Source organism: Thalassophryne amazonica, chromosome 4 (genome assembly GCF_902500255.1).
Source record: "Thalassophryne amazonica chromosome 4, fThaAma1.1, whole genome shotgun sequence".
NCBI lineage: Eukaryota > Metazoa > Chordata > Actinopteri > Batrachoidiformes > Batrachoididae > Thalassophryne > Thalassophryne amazonica.
The window spans coordinates 105804749-105820916 of NC_047106.1; the positions used below are offsets into that span (position 1 = coordinate 105804749).

At 40.2% G+C, this 16168-nt stretch overlaps 1 protein-coding gene across 1 annotated transcript in view; it reads right to left on the reverse strand.

Annotated features, from left to right (window-relative positions):
- The window catches only part of LOC117508587 (protocadherin Fat 4), a 73969-nt gene that overhangs the window by 40030 nt on the left and 17771 nt on the right, over positions 1–16168 (reverse strand). Inside the window, exons 3-6 of the mRNA XM_034168382.1 lie at positions 13613–13954; positions 6581–7494; positions 1359–1533; positions 1086–1266 (exon numbers count right to left, since the gene is read on the reverse strand). Coding sequence (XP_034024273.1) covers positions 1086–1266; positions 1359–1533; positions 6581–7494; positions 13613–13954 — 1612 coding nt within the window. The remainder of the gene's footprint in view (positions 1–1085; positions 1267–1358; positions 1534–6580; positions 7495–13612; positions 13955–16168) is intronic.

Here is a 16168-nt window from a genome sequence, read left to right on the forward strand (position 1 = left end):
CACTTTTATTGTCACTCAACCCTTACAGGCAGAATGAAATGCAGTTTCTCCAGGTCTTGGTGTAGTTAACTTGGACAATTTTTTTAAATTTTTTTTAACCCCTGTGGCCATAGAATATATATATACAAGGCACAGGATCGGCAGCAGCAGCAGCATTAGAGTATTAAGAAGGTGACAATGTGCATGTAGTGCAATGTTCACAGTTTGGTGGTGGATGTGAAACTGTTCAATAGTCTGACAGCATTCGGGTAGAAGCTGTTTTTCAGTCTGGACGTTTTTGCCCGGATGCTGCACAGCCTCCTTCCAGAGGGAAGGGGTGTGAACAGACTGTGTGCAGGGTGGGTGGAGTTTCGGAGGATGCAGGTGGCTTTGTCTCTACATCTGGAGATGTAGATGTCCCCAATGGGTGATAAGCTGCATCCGATAGTACTCTGTGCAGACTTTACCACCCGCTGCAGCGCTTTCTTCTCCGCCACCATGCAGCCACCATACCACACAGGGAGGCATCAGGACAGGACACTTTCCACTGCACAGCTGTAGAAGGCCCTGAGGACCTCGGTGTTCAGTCCGACCCTTCCCAATTTCCTCAAAAAATAGAGGCGTTGGTGGGCTTTCTTGATGACAGCTGTGGTGTCGGTGTGCCAGGTGAGAGTGTTGGAGAGGTGGACTCCAAGATACCTAATGGAGGAGACGATCTCCACAGCTGCTCCGTTGATGTAGAGGGGGAAGGGGATGGTGGGAGCTGGTCATAAACAAACCACAACACATGTCCACTTTCCCACCACATCATCACTTTTTCTTTGCATTTTCACTTTATTTGCGTGAAATTTGCCCAAAAACCCATTGAAAATGTCATGGTTGGACCCCGGAAGTAGAGAAATTACATCATATGTGTGCAGTGCCAAATTCAGCATGTAAATACACATCGGATCTGCTGTGGTGACTCTGAGTGAAAACATGGAAGCAGCCGACGGGACTTGTGATATGTGGGTTGTGTAATCAATATTTTTTTTTATCACCTTTTGTGACCAGGTGTTAGTTGCTAATTAAATGTTTTTGTGTTACATCTGAGATACTAGTTTTACCGTATATCTCCATTGACCCCCTCATCAATGTCTGATGCTGTTATCATGGCAAACACCGTGCCTGTGGGGCTGTCCTCAGACACAATGGTGTTGTAAACATCCTCAGCAAACACCGGATGGTTGTCGTTAATGTCATCCACAATGATGTGCATGGTTAGAGTCCCTGTTAAAGGGGGCAATCCTGTAAGGGAAAAGGGGGATTCATCACTAAACCATCTGAAGTCAGCACTTTTATAATTGAGTGAATTATGTAGTAACTTGGAAATATATTACCAGAATCAACAGCAATGATACTGATGATGTACAATGACTCTTTCTCTCTGTCCAGGTGGTTTAAAATTTGAAAAATGCCAGTGGGGGTGAGGGTGAACAAGCCGTCTCCATCTTCAGCCTGAATCACATAGGTTAGCTGACTGTTGACACCCGTGTCATCATCTAAAGCTAAAACCTGGTCAGAAAAGACATAATCTGTAATTTACAAGGCTTTGTCCTTATGTCTGAATGAAATGTTTTGATTATGCGAGTAATACCCAGTGGTGGGCACAGGTAACCTAAAGGTTAGCTTTGATAACCACTAATCCAACAAATGAAGGGTTAACTGTGAGAACACTGAACCGATAAACCACTAAAACCCTTACTTGGACCTACCCGTAACCGGTATCTGCTAACTTGTATGATAGCTTTGGCTTGCTTTTTTTTTTTTTTTTTTAACCCTGATAAACAGACTGAAAGAGCTGAAATTATAATATGCTAAACTGTAAACATGGAGGTTCCCAAAATATTCAGCATGTCAAGGTTTAGCATGAGGATCAAGATATATATAATTTTCAATTTCAGATCAATTTCAATTTATTTTCATTTATATAGCACCAAATCACAACAAAGTTGCCTCAAGGTGCTTCATACAAGTAAGGTCTAACCTTACTAACCCCCAGAGCAAGCACACAGGTGACAGTGGTAAGGAAAAACTCCCTCTGAGGAAGAAACCTCAAGCAGACCAGACTCAAAGGGGTGACCCTCTGCTTGGGCCATGCTACCGTCACAATTTACAAAACAATTCACAAAACAAAAATACAGGAAATGTTGCCGGTGCACAGTACAGGAGGGTTACAAAAACAGACACTACACCCACCTCTGGATGGAGCTACACCTCAAACAGAGAGAAAAAAAAACAGAATCAGGCATCAGAAAAGCAACAAATACAGTATAATTTGTCAGCATTAAGCAACAAGAAGGACAAAAGAAATACTAAGGTGATTGTTGGCCACTAGCTCTAAGCTTCACTAAAAGAATTTAGATAAAGTTGGGGCCACGGCCCACTCCGTTTCCTAATGAAATGAATTTAAATGAGTAAAAAGCATAGTAACATACTATGCCAGTATGCCAGTCATATGAAAGGGAAAAATAAGTGCGTCTTACATCTGGACTTGAAAGTCTCTACAGAATCTGACTGTTTTATTGATGCAGGAAGATCATTCCACAGAACAGCGGCACAATAAGAGACTTTTTATTCACCCAAGGGACACAAAGTAGTCCTGCACCCTGAGAATGCAAAGCCCAGGCCGGTCAGCTTGGTAGGGAGGTGCCAGTCTGTAAACAATTTTATAGGCTAGTAGCAGAACCTTAAAATCTGATCTCACAGGGACAGGAAGCCAGTGAAGAGATGACAAAATGGGTGTAATGTGGTCAAACTTTCTGCTTCGTGTCAAAAGTCTGGCAGCAGCATTTTGAGCCAATTGGAGACCCCTAATGCTGGATTGCGGTAAACCAGAAAATAGAACTTTGCAGTAGTCCAATCTAGAAGAGACAAATGCATCTCAGCATCAGCCATAGACAGGATAGGATGAATCTCCTATAAATAATTAAATGAACACATCAAACAAATACACTTTATCCACAGTATCGAAAGTATTATATAAATGCAAAATGTTAAGAAATAAAATTGCACATCAATAATACTTTTACAAATCTACTTCATGTGTTTATGCGTATGGCTTGACATTCTACTCCTCCGTCTCTTTGAGGTGATACTTGTCATCTTCACGTGATGAGTCAGGCCCGGCGCCAGAAAAAAAATATTAAGGGGGCGATGAGTTTATCACAGGGGGCGGGATCCCCCCCCCACACACACAAAAAAAGTGTGCACCAGAGGGTACCTGCCTCTGAGCGTGCGTAATGAATTGGGTGCGCTCTTACAAAGTTTGTGTATTTAGGCTACGCCGTTGTAAGAGACTGACTAAGAGTAAAGAGTGATGACAGTATTTTTTAATTATTATTTGAACATATAGACCCTCGGTCAAGTGATCTCCTGCATACCACAAAACCAAACCAACAACTGATCTGAGAAACGACATAAGACAGTAGATTAATCCCACATAAATCTTTCATGTAGATATACAGTGGTCCCTCGTTTATCGCGGGAGTTACGTTCTAAAAATAGCCCGCAATAGGCGAAATCCGTGAAGTAGTCAGCGTTATTTTTTACAATTATTATAGACGTTTTAAGGCTGTAAAACCCCTCACTACACACTACACACTTTTCTCAAACAGGCATTAACATTTTCTCACTTTTCTCTCGTGTGTAAACACTCTCAAAGTTCAAACCTTAGTAGAAAAATAAGACCAACCTGTTTTCAGGCCCAAACATTTGTTTGGGAAATAAAAATAGAATGTTTTCCTATAAATAATTATGATGGCTTTTAGAACTAACAAATTTAATTTTAACGATCAACCTACGAGGTTGGACACATAAGAAATTATTAATAGTGACTGACCAGTATTTCACAGTTCCTCTGATCGCGCCTCGTCCTGGCGCCATGCCACTGCCGCACCTTTTTCCACTCACACCTCGCTGCAGGTGTCTTTTTCCGAGTGAAGAACACAGTTATAGGTAGTTGTTGGCGCTCTTTTTTCTTCTGGGTGAGAAGATTCTTATAAACAGACACGCAGAACACAATGCGGTGCCGCAACAGGTGTCCCGTCATCTTGACAGAACACTGGCGTGCTTGATGAGGACGCAGAGCACAATTCACTGTAAAAAAATATATATAAATAAATTTTAAAAAAAGCATGCAAAATTGGACTAAAAAATCCGTGAAACTGCGAGGCGCTATATTTTCCAGTATTTCTTTTTCTTTCTTTTTTTATTCTTGATAACTCTCATATCCGAGGGGGCGAGGTTGATGACGTGAGGGGGCGTCGCCCCCAAATGCCCCCTGGTGGCGCCAGGTCCGTGATGAGTTAATTTTACTTTTTGGATTCATGTTTCAGCTTCAGCAGGAACAAACACATATGATTTCAGGGTTTGCAAATTTTGTTCATGTAAAATGTTATCTGACTTAAAGTGTAGGTGACAACAAAAAATGTGCACAGATAATCATTAAAAATGACGAAATGTTGATATTTTAAAAAATCCGGAACAATAAAAGTTGATGATAACTGTGCAGGTGAAGGATAACAGCTGTCTGAAGCCTGCACTCTATTTCAGCCCTCAGCCGCAGCCATATTGTTGCTACATCATCACCAGAATGGGACCTGCTGATTCAAGCGCAAATCAATTGTAAACACGGCAGAGGTCGAGCTGTTTTTGGATTTTTTTTTCTAGTGTGGAGCTTTTTTGTTGTTGTTGTTTTTAAGTCCAGTCTGAAGGTGTTTCTCAAGAAACTTTGGGGACACAGCCTTATGTTTTTTAGTCTTATTTAGATGACAATGAGGGAGACTAAACCTTGGATTAAAACCTTCAGTCTGACAACAGTGACGATATTGGCAGAGTTCAGAACACAGAATGGTGATCCACAAAATAATAAAATAAAATAAAATAATGTGAAAATACTAAAGAGGTTAATAAATGAGAACTAGAGTCTGCAGTCGCAATGAGCCGTCCCCCAGCAAGGAGGTGTGGTCACCATTTTAATTCCAGGCTACTAGGTGTCAAGTGCACATAGACGCTCAATTAGTCTCATCAAGAAACAGGTGGAATATGCCGGAAAGCTGCGCATGTTGGCAAAGCCAAAACGGAGGAAGAAGGGAGATAACATCTCCTTCCATAAATAAGTGGTTTTGGTTATTCTTGTCACTTTGTCTACGACATTTGTTCGATAAACAGGTGTATGTTGTCTACCATGCCTGTGTTGTCTGAGGACACAGGCAGGATGGCCCCTGTGAGACCGATGTCTACTTATAAAATACTTGTCGTTTGTGATTAAAATTCTTTGACAAGACCAACTTTTCAAAAATTTTGCTTTACTTTAAATAACCGAGCTGCTGCTCAGAGATTATAATGACCCACACTGTGCTGCTCAGTCACACCCTCACACAGAGATGTGCACCCACACCACTGACTTCATGAATGAAACTCGGTCAATAAAGGATAATTGTGCAAAAAAAAAAAAAAAAAAAAAAAAAAAAAAAAATATGTATATATATATATATATATATATATATATATATAAATATATACGAGGTCTGTCAATAAAGTATAGGTCCTTTTTATTTTTTTCAAAAACTATATTAGAGATAAACCATTCCTGGTTTATCTCTTCAGTAATTACGCACCAGGAAAACATCAATTTCAAACTGTTGTTTAATATTATTCTTAAATACGCAAAAAAAATAATAATAATAATAATTACATATCATGTTACCTACACTTTAAGCTAATATAGTCCATGGGCCAAGCAAATTATCAGTTACAACTTAAGGTACCCAAACAACACTTACATCACAGCTTCAGTATACCATGGCCTACACAAAAATGTTTCACGTGGGACCATGTTCATGTTTGGGTTTTGTATTGCTTTGTGTTGTGCTCACCATATTCTCTTATCTTCTGTCTGGGATTTAGGTCTGGGTGTGTTTTCCTTCTGTTTGTCACACCTTGTTCCTGAACGTTCCCTCACACCTGTTCCTCATTTCTCTCTCATCACCTGCTTTTTTTAAGCACTCTGTTAGTGTCATTGCTACCAACCTCTCACAGTCCTTGTTTGTTGTCTTGCCATGGTGTGATTTTTTTTAACCATTTGCCTGTTTTTGACCTCAAGTATTGTCTCATGATTTTTGATACTGCTACTGCTTTTTGCCTGCCTTTCTGTGTATTGACCTCTGCCTATTTTTGACTGAAACCCTTTTTCTCATACCATGCTTCTGAGTGAGTCCTGCAGTTGTAGTTTGCCTTTTTGTGCCCAAGGTTATGACAAATGTATGAGAGCCAGCCCAGGGTAGTAGCTATAGCAACATAGTAAACACATGCAATGTCTGGGACAGACGTACAAATCAGTACAAGATTGCCCTATATGGAAGTGGTGGTGACTTTGACAATGCCATGCCATAGGTATACGGAGGCTGTGTTGTAAGTGGGCACCATAACAAATTAGGTCAAAATGGGCTTGAAGCTTGTTGACTAATTGTCCACCAGTGGTTGTCAAAGATAGCCAAAAAGCTACTATGTTAACAAAAAATTTACTGAATTTGCTGAACTGTGTCCACCACTTTAATACCTGATGTGTCAGCAGAGAGACATCCACCTCATCCTCCATGACATGTATAATCAGTGTCTCTGGAGAAAACATGGGTGCACAGTCATTGATGTCCAACACGGTCACAGTAACAACAGCAGTTCCAGATCTGGAGATGTTTCCCCGATCTTCTGCTGTTACAAAGAAAGTGTAGTTGGATTCCCTTTCTCTGTCCAGTTTATCCATCACTATGACAATGCCTCGAACTCTGTCCACCACAAAGGGGCTCATCAGGGACAACGAGTAGCGCACTTGTCCATTCAGCCCGATATCTTGATCATGGGCCTCAACCTGAAACAGGCTTGTTCCTTTGGGAGTGTCCTCTGGGACTGTCAGGTTGTAGTTGCTCTGTAAGAACTCAGGGTCATGGTCATTTGCATCCTCGATGTGCACTGTGAGAGTCATAGTGGTTGAAAATCGGGGTGAACCTTTATCAGCAGCTATTACTGTAATAGTCAGGTGATCGACCTGCTCTCTGTCTAATGTCTCCTGCAGGTACAGTCGTCCGCTGTCATCACTGATATTGAACATACCACCCAAAGTGTTGCTTAAATAATAAATAACTTCCCCATTGGTTCCAAAGTCTGCATCTTCAGCATGAATGGTCATCACCAAAAAATAAAGGGGAGCATCCTCTGGTACACTCACACTTTTGGCTGATAAAAACACCGGAGTATTGTCATTGACATCGTTGACCTGAATGTCAACATATGCAGTGCTGGTGAGCTGTAAATTCATAGGCTGTGCATGGTCATTGGCTGCCACAGTCAGTCTGTAGGAAGAGTTCTTCTCTCTGTCTAACTCTGTCTTCAGGCATAAGTAATGAGTTGGGTTTATAAAGAACAATTGCCCTTCATCTCCACCAGCCACTCTCAGGTTCAAGTCTCCATTATCACCTGCCAAAAAGGAGACAATGATGCCTGACATTATCACTGCTCATAATATTTCTCTCACATCTGTGCCCTCACAAGCATTAAGGAGTTTGTGCAACTGGTAATGTAACAGGCAAAAACTGTGTGATGTACAGTTTCTACAGTCACATCCACAGAGGCCTTTAACTTCTATTAGACTGGCTATGGCGTCTTGTTGGTCTACTTACTGTGTGCGTCACTCACTTTTTGAGAACTACCTACTCTAGACAGATTAACCATAGAGTATTATTCTGTTTGTACTCCGTACACTTGAAAAAAAAAAAAAGAATACACTGGCTTTTTAAGGTAAGAATTTGGATGGTGCTTTTAATTCTAACTCAGCCAGTACTGAGTAAATGAGAGTTTTGTAGTCACACTAACTCAAGTTTAGTAAGGCAAGTAGTAAGTTAAGTAGTTTAGAATACTTGTTTTGGTTTGTCCTGAGTTGGGCCCACTTAATTAAAAGGTATTGGTGTTATTCAGCAGCCAACTTTTTTTTTATTTTACTTCTATTCTACTCAGTGTCCATTGTAGTTGTACCTTTTTTTAACATGAGTAATGTATTTAATTTAAATCAAAAGAAATTACATATAGCAATTCCAGTTTTATGATCAAACTCATTATTGTAAAACCATTGTCAACCTAAGTCCATATTTTAATTGTGAAAAATGTCCTAACATAATAAGTTGTCCAATCACTAAAATATGTATGATATATATATATATATATATATATATATATATATATATATATATATAATTTTTTCGTACTGAAAAGGCTCTTCAGTTCAAGCTATACACACTAACCCTACAACATACTACTTTTTAGAGTGTAAACATATTTAGTGACTTTGAAATGTTAATGTATCCACCCTTTTCCTTTAAGGAAGAGTGACTGTAAAAGTGATGATTTACTGAAAATTCATCAAATTATGCCAACTACTGTGTCATATGTACAGTTTATACTGATCAGCCATAACATTGTGAGTACTGACAGGTGGGAATGTAAAAATATACAAATAATGAATATTTATGAGTTCAATGGTAGAAATATTTCATGAGGTGGATGATGGAATGTTCCATTCAACTCGGTGAAGACAAGTTGAATTGTACGTTCCAGCTTTCACTGAATTAAATATTCAAAGAATGAAAAAACATTCATTATTTGTTTTATATAACAGTGAAAATAGATCCTTGTCATTTGATATTTTACTAATTAATAAACAGAAAAGGGTCTTACATTTTGCATTTTGGTGTTCATCACTGGTGCTTAACAGTCCAACACAAACTTTAATTAGAAGTCCAAAAGTGTTCTCAATCAACTTTGAAAAACAGTAAGCTAGTTCAAAAATAATTCTGACGATCTAGTCTGTGATGCCGTGCACTGAGCTCATGAACTTCCAAAAAAATAAATAAATAAATAATAAATCAGTCCAATGAAAAATCACCTCAGAAATCTGACCAGCTTTTCATCCTAACTTCATCCTCTTCATGCCTCCAGACGTCTTATAGCATAGTGGATTTATTTTTTGTGTGTGCTAGAAGAATTAGCACCGTCAATTAGCTCCTTCAAATCATCATCTGCCAGCAAAACAAACTCCACCATGTTTCGCTAAATGCTGCCCCCTGTAGTGTGAGTATGCGTGGTAGTCGGAGCATGCAAGAGCACATTTTATATAACACCAAAACTGCACACTAAAAAGAACTATTGCACAGTCAATTAAACAGCAGCAATTGGTATGAATAATCCATGTCATGTGACATACAACCCACCAATCAAATGACAACGATCCACTCAGCTGTTATATAACACTGATTATCGTCTTACAGTGACTCCTACCAGTGGGTGGGATAGATTAGGCAGGAAGTAAAAAGTTTGTCCTTGAAGTTCACGTGCTGGAAGCAGGAAAAATGGGGATTCATAAATATTTCAGTGACTCTGACAAGTGCCAAATTGTGATATCTCCAAAATATCTCCAAAATCTGCAGCTCTTGTGGGATGTTCCCAGTCTGTACTTTTCAGTACCTACCAAAACTGGAGTTGCGTCAGGAAGGAAACTTGTGCCAACTACCAATGCGGATCTGGCTGTATCCATTGTGGTGACCCGCTTCCAAGACGGGAGCAGCCGAAATGACAACACACACACACACCAAAACTGGTCAAAGGAATGAAAACACAGTGACCTAGCGACAGTGTCATGTGTAATGTGCTAGACCAGGGTTGGGCAACTTGTTCCAGAAAGGGCCAAGAGGGTGCAGGTTTTCTTTGCAGAAACTGACTCCACCAGGTGATTTCACTGATTAACTTCTCAAACTGATATTAATCACAAAAAGCTATCTCAGAGATTTCAGCTGTCAGTTTCCACTGTGAGGAACATAGTGAGGAAATGGAAGACCGCAGGCACAGTACAAGTTAAGGCCTGAAGTGGCAGGCCAAGAAAAATCTCAGATAAGCTGAAGTGAAAGATGGTGAGAACAGTCATAGTCAACCCACAGACCTGCTCCAAAGACTTACAACATGATCTTGCTGCAGACAGTGTCTCTGGGCATCTCGTTCAACTATACAGTGCACTTTGCACAAGGAGATGCTGTAATGCAGAGGAAGCCTTTTCTGTGTACACACCCCAAACAGAGTTGCTTGAGGTATGCTAAAGCACATTTGGACAAGCCAGCTTCATTTTGGAATAAGGTGCTGTGGACTGATGAAACTAAAATTGAGATATTTGGATTTAACAAGGGGCAGTATGCATGGCTGAAAAAGAACCCAGCATTCCAAGAAAAACACTTGCTACCTACAGTAAAAATTGGAGGTGGTTCCATCATGCTGTGGGGCTGTGTGGCCAGTGCAGGTACTGGGAATCTTGTTAAAGTTGAGGGTCACATGGATTCCAGTCAATATCAGCAGATTCTTGAGAACAATGTTCATGAATCAGTGACAAATTTGAAGTTGTGCCAGTGCTGGATTTTTCAGAAAGACAAAAACACTAAACACTGCTCAAAATCTTCTAAGGCATTCATGCAGTGGAACAAATACAACATTCTGGAATGGCCATCTCAGTTTTCAGACCTGAATATTATTGAAAATCTGTGGTGTGAATTTAAGTGGGCTGTCCATGCTAGGAAACCAACAAACCTGAGATGTTTTGTGAAGAAGAATGGTCCAAAATACTTTCAACCAGAATCCAGACTCTCATTGGAAGCTATACAAAGCATTTAGAGGCAGTTATTTCTGCAAGGGGAGGATCTACTAAATAATGATGTCTTTTTTCTGTTGGGGTTCCCAAATTTATGCACCTGCCTAATTTTGTTAAAATAATTATTGCACATTTTCTGTAAATCTTATAAACCTCATTTCACTTCTCAAATATCACTGTATTTGTCTGCTATATGATATATTTAACTGAAATTGCTGAGCCAAAAAAAACAAAAAAAACAATGATTCATAATGAAAATCATGGAAATCATCAGGGGTGCCCAAACTTTTACATACAACTGTACCACAGCACACATTGAGAGGTCAAGTGGAGTCCATGAGTCAGTGGGTCGGGGCATAGGGAACCTACACAATATTGGGTTGGTGGTCACAATGTTATGTCTGATTATAAGAAGTATGTAAGTCCCTTCAGCTGCGCCCGTGTTTTGACTCAGGGTCACCTCAGCAGATCCAAGGTGGATCTGCATGTTGATTTGGAACAAGTTTTACACTGGATGCCCTTCCTGCTGCAACTCCACATTAAATGGAGAAATGGGCAGAGGTGGGGTTTGTTGAACCAGGAACCTTCTGCACTAAAGCAACGCGCACTAACCATTTGGTCTATATGTTTGTATTTTTTATTTAACTATATGAAAGCATTTTGTCTTGTTGCTGAATAATTTGGGGTAGTTTATTAAATATTCTGCTAGTTAACAACTATGGTGGTTCCACAGTGTGGTGAATGCGGTAGTACGTTTTCAGGCCCAACTGTGAAAATTAGTACAGCTGTTTTATTGCACAGTGTTCATGAAACCCAAACTTTTGACACATACAGAGACTGTATAATACATTTAGTTACATCAAACATTAGAGACCATTTTTAAGCTATCATCATGTCCATGCACATTCTGTTTGGTGAATTGTATAGAATGCATTGATAACATGGACCTGATCAGAAATGTTGTAATCAGAAATGCCAGAATATGTCCAAGCTACATTTTGTGCTTCTTTTTTTTTTTTTTTTTTTTTTGGTAAGCATTTATTTTCCCTGAGAACTGAATATGGGGCCATTATTGTAGCAAAAGTATTTGAAAATGTGTATTTCAATCCACAAATGTGTAACCAGATCCACAAATGTGTAATCACATCCACAAATGTGTATTTCGATCCACAAATGTGTAACCAGATCCATAAATGTGTCTGTGAAAATCGGGCCACTTGATTGGATGTGTTCTTACGCATGACTTTTGCTACATGTCTGCCGTGAAAGATCCACAAATGTGTGCAGCAATTTGTACTTGTGTGGAGACTATCCACCAGGGGGCATAAGCACCAATGATATCAGTCACCACTACCATTTTAAGCCTGGCCGGCCCTCAAAGAACATCTTTGAGAGCGTGTTTTATTTATTTTTTCCTGTGTTTCGGAAACCAGGAACATGAATGGATCTTCTTGCGTCTTTTAATTTTAAGTAAGCACGAATAAAAATGGTATCAATAAGAAAATGTTAACACAAATAGTACTATATCCTACAGAAGAGCATTGCATTCACTGAATAAGAATTAAAAAAAATCCTGTACTTGTAATTTCGAGAGTTGGAAGTCTGGAGGGGGCGAGACACGGGCTGAAAGGAACCGTCAACATTTTGTCATTATTGCCATTTGGCAAGGGTGCAATTTAGAACTAGAAATTGGGGGGAACAAAGTGCGAGGCCCGTAGGACCGAAGCCCATAGGTTTCTAGATAAGCTCAGATGCATTCTGAGCATCCAGAACAGTAATTTTAATGTTTTGAGAAGACCATAAAGTGGACACCATTTGACTTATGCAATTTGAAACTGTGGATATAAGTACTTTATTCTGAGAATAGCCAGCATTGATTTTATTAACATCCTGGTGTAAATAAGGTATTACACATGTGTAGAACTCAAAAAGAATGATAGGTTGAGTTTTCATTAAAAAAAAAAAAAAACAACAACTGCAATGTGGTAAAATGTATTCATAAATATGAAAGAACAGACTCTTAATAATTATTAATAATTAATTTTTTTTCTCAAGATTTGTTTTTGCATAAGTTTGAAAAAACAACAGATCACAAGTTTAGGATAAATTACTTATCATGAATTTAATTTTCGAAGTGGCACTAATGACAACACTCATACTGAACATAATTTTGCTTGAATAGGCTGATTTTGGAGATCAAGCAGTAATTGCAGATGGGCTTTCTGAGGTCCCAGATGGCTTTTCTGATTTCCTTTTTTAACTTTCAGAATTTAGTAAATTAGCATATGGTCCATTGATACTTATGTGTAGACACTAGTCCCTAGAGGCAACTATTTTTGGTTTCAAATCTGGGCAAATGCAGTCCCAGAAAATTCCAAATGTGACAAACAAGAAACAGGTGTTGTAAACAAGTCAATGCTGCTAAAAAATACAAACTTGCAGAAACAAAGATACTATTCTGACATGGTTTTGCACATAAGACTGACATGGTTTGCACATAAGACTGGCATAGCATGTCCAAGTACACACATATATGTCAGAAGGTGGGGGGGGGCATACCATATTCTGTCCCCCCTGGTTGAAAAGGTGGGGGGGGACATGTCCCCCCATCCCCCACCAAATTGCGCCCATGCCCCCTGGTGGTTAGTCTCCACACAAGTGCAAATTGCTGCACACATTTGTGGATCTTTCACGGCAGAAGTGTAGCAAAAGTCACGTGTAAGAACCAATCGAGTGGCCCAATTTTCACAGACACACGGTTACTGATTTTTTTTTTTTTTTTACGCATTTGTGGATCTGGTTACAGATTTGTGGATCAAAATACACATTTGCAAATACCTTTGCTACAATAATGGCCCCATAAGTGAATACTAATGCTTGTTGTATTTCAAAGGCACATTAGACACTTACCATCATCTTCATCAGAAACGTTCAGGTGAAGAAAGCAAGTTCCAGCCTTTGTGTCCTCTGACAGTGAAGCAGAAAAGGTTCCCGGCCTGAAAACAGGGGCATTATCATTCACATCCAGCACGTTAAAATAGACCCTGACACTGGATACCTGCCAGTCCCCTTGCTGCACAGCCACTGTGAGAATGAAGAACTGCTGTGTTTCAAAATCCAGGCTGCGGGACAATAGGAACTCCCCAGAGAGTGGGCTAAGGAGGAACAGGTTCTCCCCATCATCCTCTTGCACTGAGTACATGATAGGCGTGAGACTATCCAACACAGATTCCACTTTTCCCACAACTGTTCCTGTCAACAGGTTGGACAAAAGAACATTCATTGGCAGATCTGATGACTGTGGAGTGAATACCTATTTGCTAAACATGGAACAAAGACATCTCTGTAAAAGTAATTATCACACATCACTAGGTATTTTAAAACAATCTATACTCAACAAAAATATAAACGCAACACTTTTGGTTTTGCTCCCATTTTGTATGAGATGAACTCAAAGATCTAAAACTTTTTCCACATACACAATATCACCATTTCCCTCAAATATTGTTCACAAACCAGTCTAAATCTGTGATAGCGAGCACTTCTCCTTTGCTGAGATAATCCATCCCACCTCACAGGTGTGCCATACCAAGATGCTGATTAGACACCTGGATTAGTGCACAGGTGTGCCTTAGACTGTTCACAATAAAAGGCCACTCTGAAAGGTGCAGTTTTGTTTTATTGGGGGGGGGATACCAGTCAGTATCTGGTGTGACCACCCTTTGCCTCATGCAGTGCAACACGTCTCCTCCGCATAGAATTGATCAGGTTGTCAACTGTGGCCTGTGGAATGTTGGTCCACTCCTCTTCAATGGCTGTGCGAAGTTGCTGGATATTGGCAGGAACTGGTACACGCTGTCGTATACGCCGGTCCAGAGCATCCCAAACATGCTCAATGGGTGACATGTCCGGTGAGTATGCTGGCCATGCAAGAACTGGGACATTTTCAGCTTCCAAGAATTGTGTACAGATCCTTGCAACATGGGGCCGTGCATTATCCTGCTGCAACATGAGGTGATGTTCTTGGATGTATGGCACAACAATGGGCCTCAGGATCTCGTCACGGTTTCTCTGTGCATTCAAAATGCCATCAATAAAATGCACCTGTGTTCTTCGTCCATAACAGACGCCTGCCCATACCATAACCCCACCGCCACCATGGGCCACTCGAGCCACAACATTGACATCAGAAAACCGCTCACCCACACGACGCCACACACGCTGTCTGCTATCTGCCCGGAACAGTGTGAACCGGGATTCATCCATGAAGAGAACACCTCTCCAAGGTGCCAAACGCCAGCGAATGTGAGCATTTGCCCACTCAAGTCGGTTAGGACGACGAACTGGAGTCAGGTCGAGACCCCGATGAGGACGACGAGCATGCAGATGAGCTTCCCTGAGACGGTTTCTGACAGTTTGTGCAGAAATTCTTTGGTTATGCAAACCGATTGTTTCAGCAGCTGTCCGAGTGGCTGGTCTCAGACGATCTTGGAGGTGAACATGCTGGATGTGGAGGTCCTGGGCTGGTGTGGTTACACGTGGTCTGCGGTTGTGAGGCTGGTTGGATGTACTGCCAAATTCTCTGAAACGCCTTTGGAGACGGCTTATGGTAGAGAAATGAACATTCAATACATGAGCAACAGCTCTGGTTGACATTCCTGCTGTCAGCATGCCAATTGCACGCTCCCTCAAATCTTGCGACATCTGTGGCATTGTGCTGTGTGATAAAACTGCACCTTTCAGAGTGGCCTTTTATTGTGGGCAGTCTAAGGCACACCTGTGCACTAATCATGGTGTCTAATCAGCATCTTGATATGGCACACCTGTGAGGTGGGATGGATTATCTCAGCAAAGGAGAAGAGCTCACTATCACAGATTTGGACTGGTTTGTGAACAATATTTGAGGGAAATGGTGATATTGTGTATGTGGAAAAAATTTTAGATCTTTGAGATCATCTCATACAAAATGGGAGCAAAACCAAAAGTGTTGCATTTATATTTTTGTTGAGTGTATAACATTCTAACTGTTGTCAGCTGGCAGACATTTATATTCATTTGTGCCTAATTCACAGTCCTGACAGAATTACTGACACCCCTGAATTTTAAGTACAAGATATATATATAAATTCAACAGTTTTGGATCATCATAATATTTAATACAACGCTCATAGTTAAAGAACAGTTACAAGAAATGCTTTCATATACTGAAATAATATTTTTTAAAAAGCAGACAAACTATACACTACAGGCACTTTTTGATTAATTTACAGTATACAATTTTACTGATATTGTATATAATGCAATTTTCACAGCAGGTATTCTTTGGATGGCTCAGGGGATGGATACATGAACATTTCCAAGTCACTGAACATCTGGGACCGCTTACATCATTGAGAAATAAAAACAGTATGGTACATTATGGTAAATCTGTCTGGAATAAACAGCTCTCAAAAACTGAGTGACCAT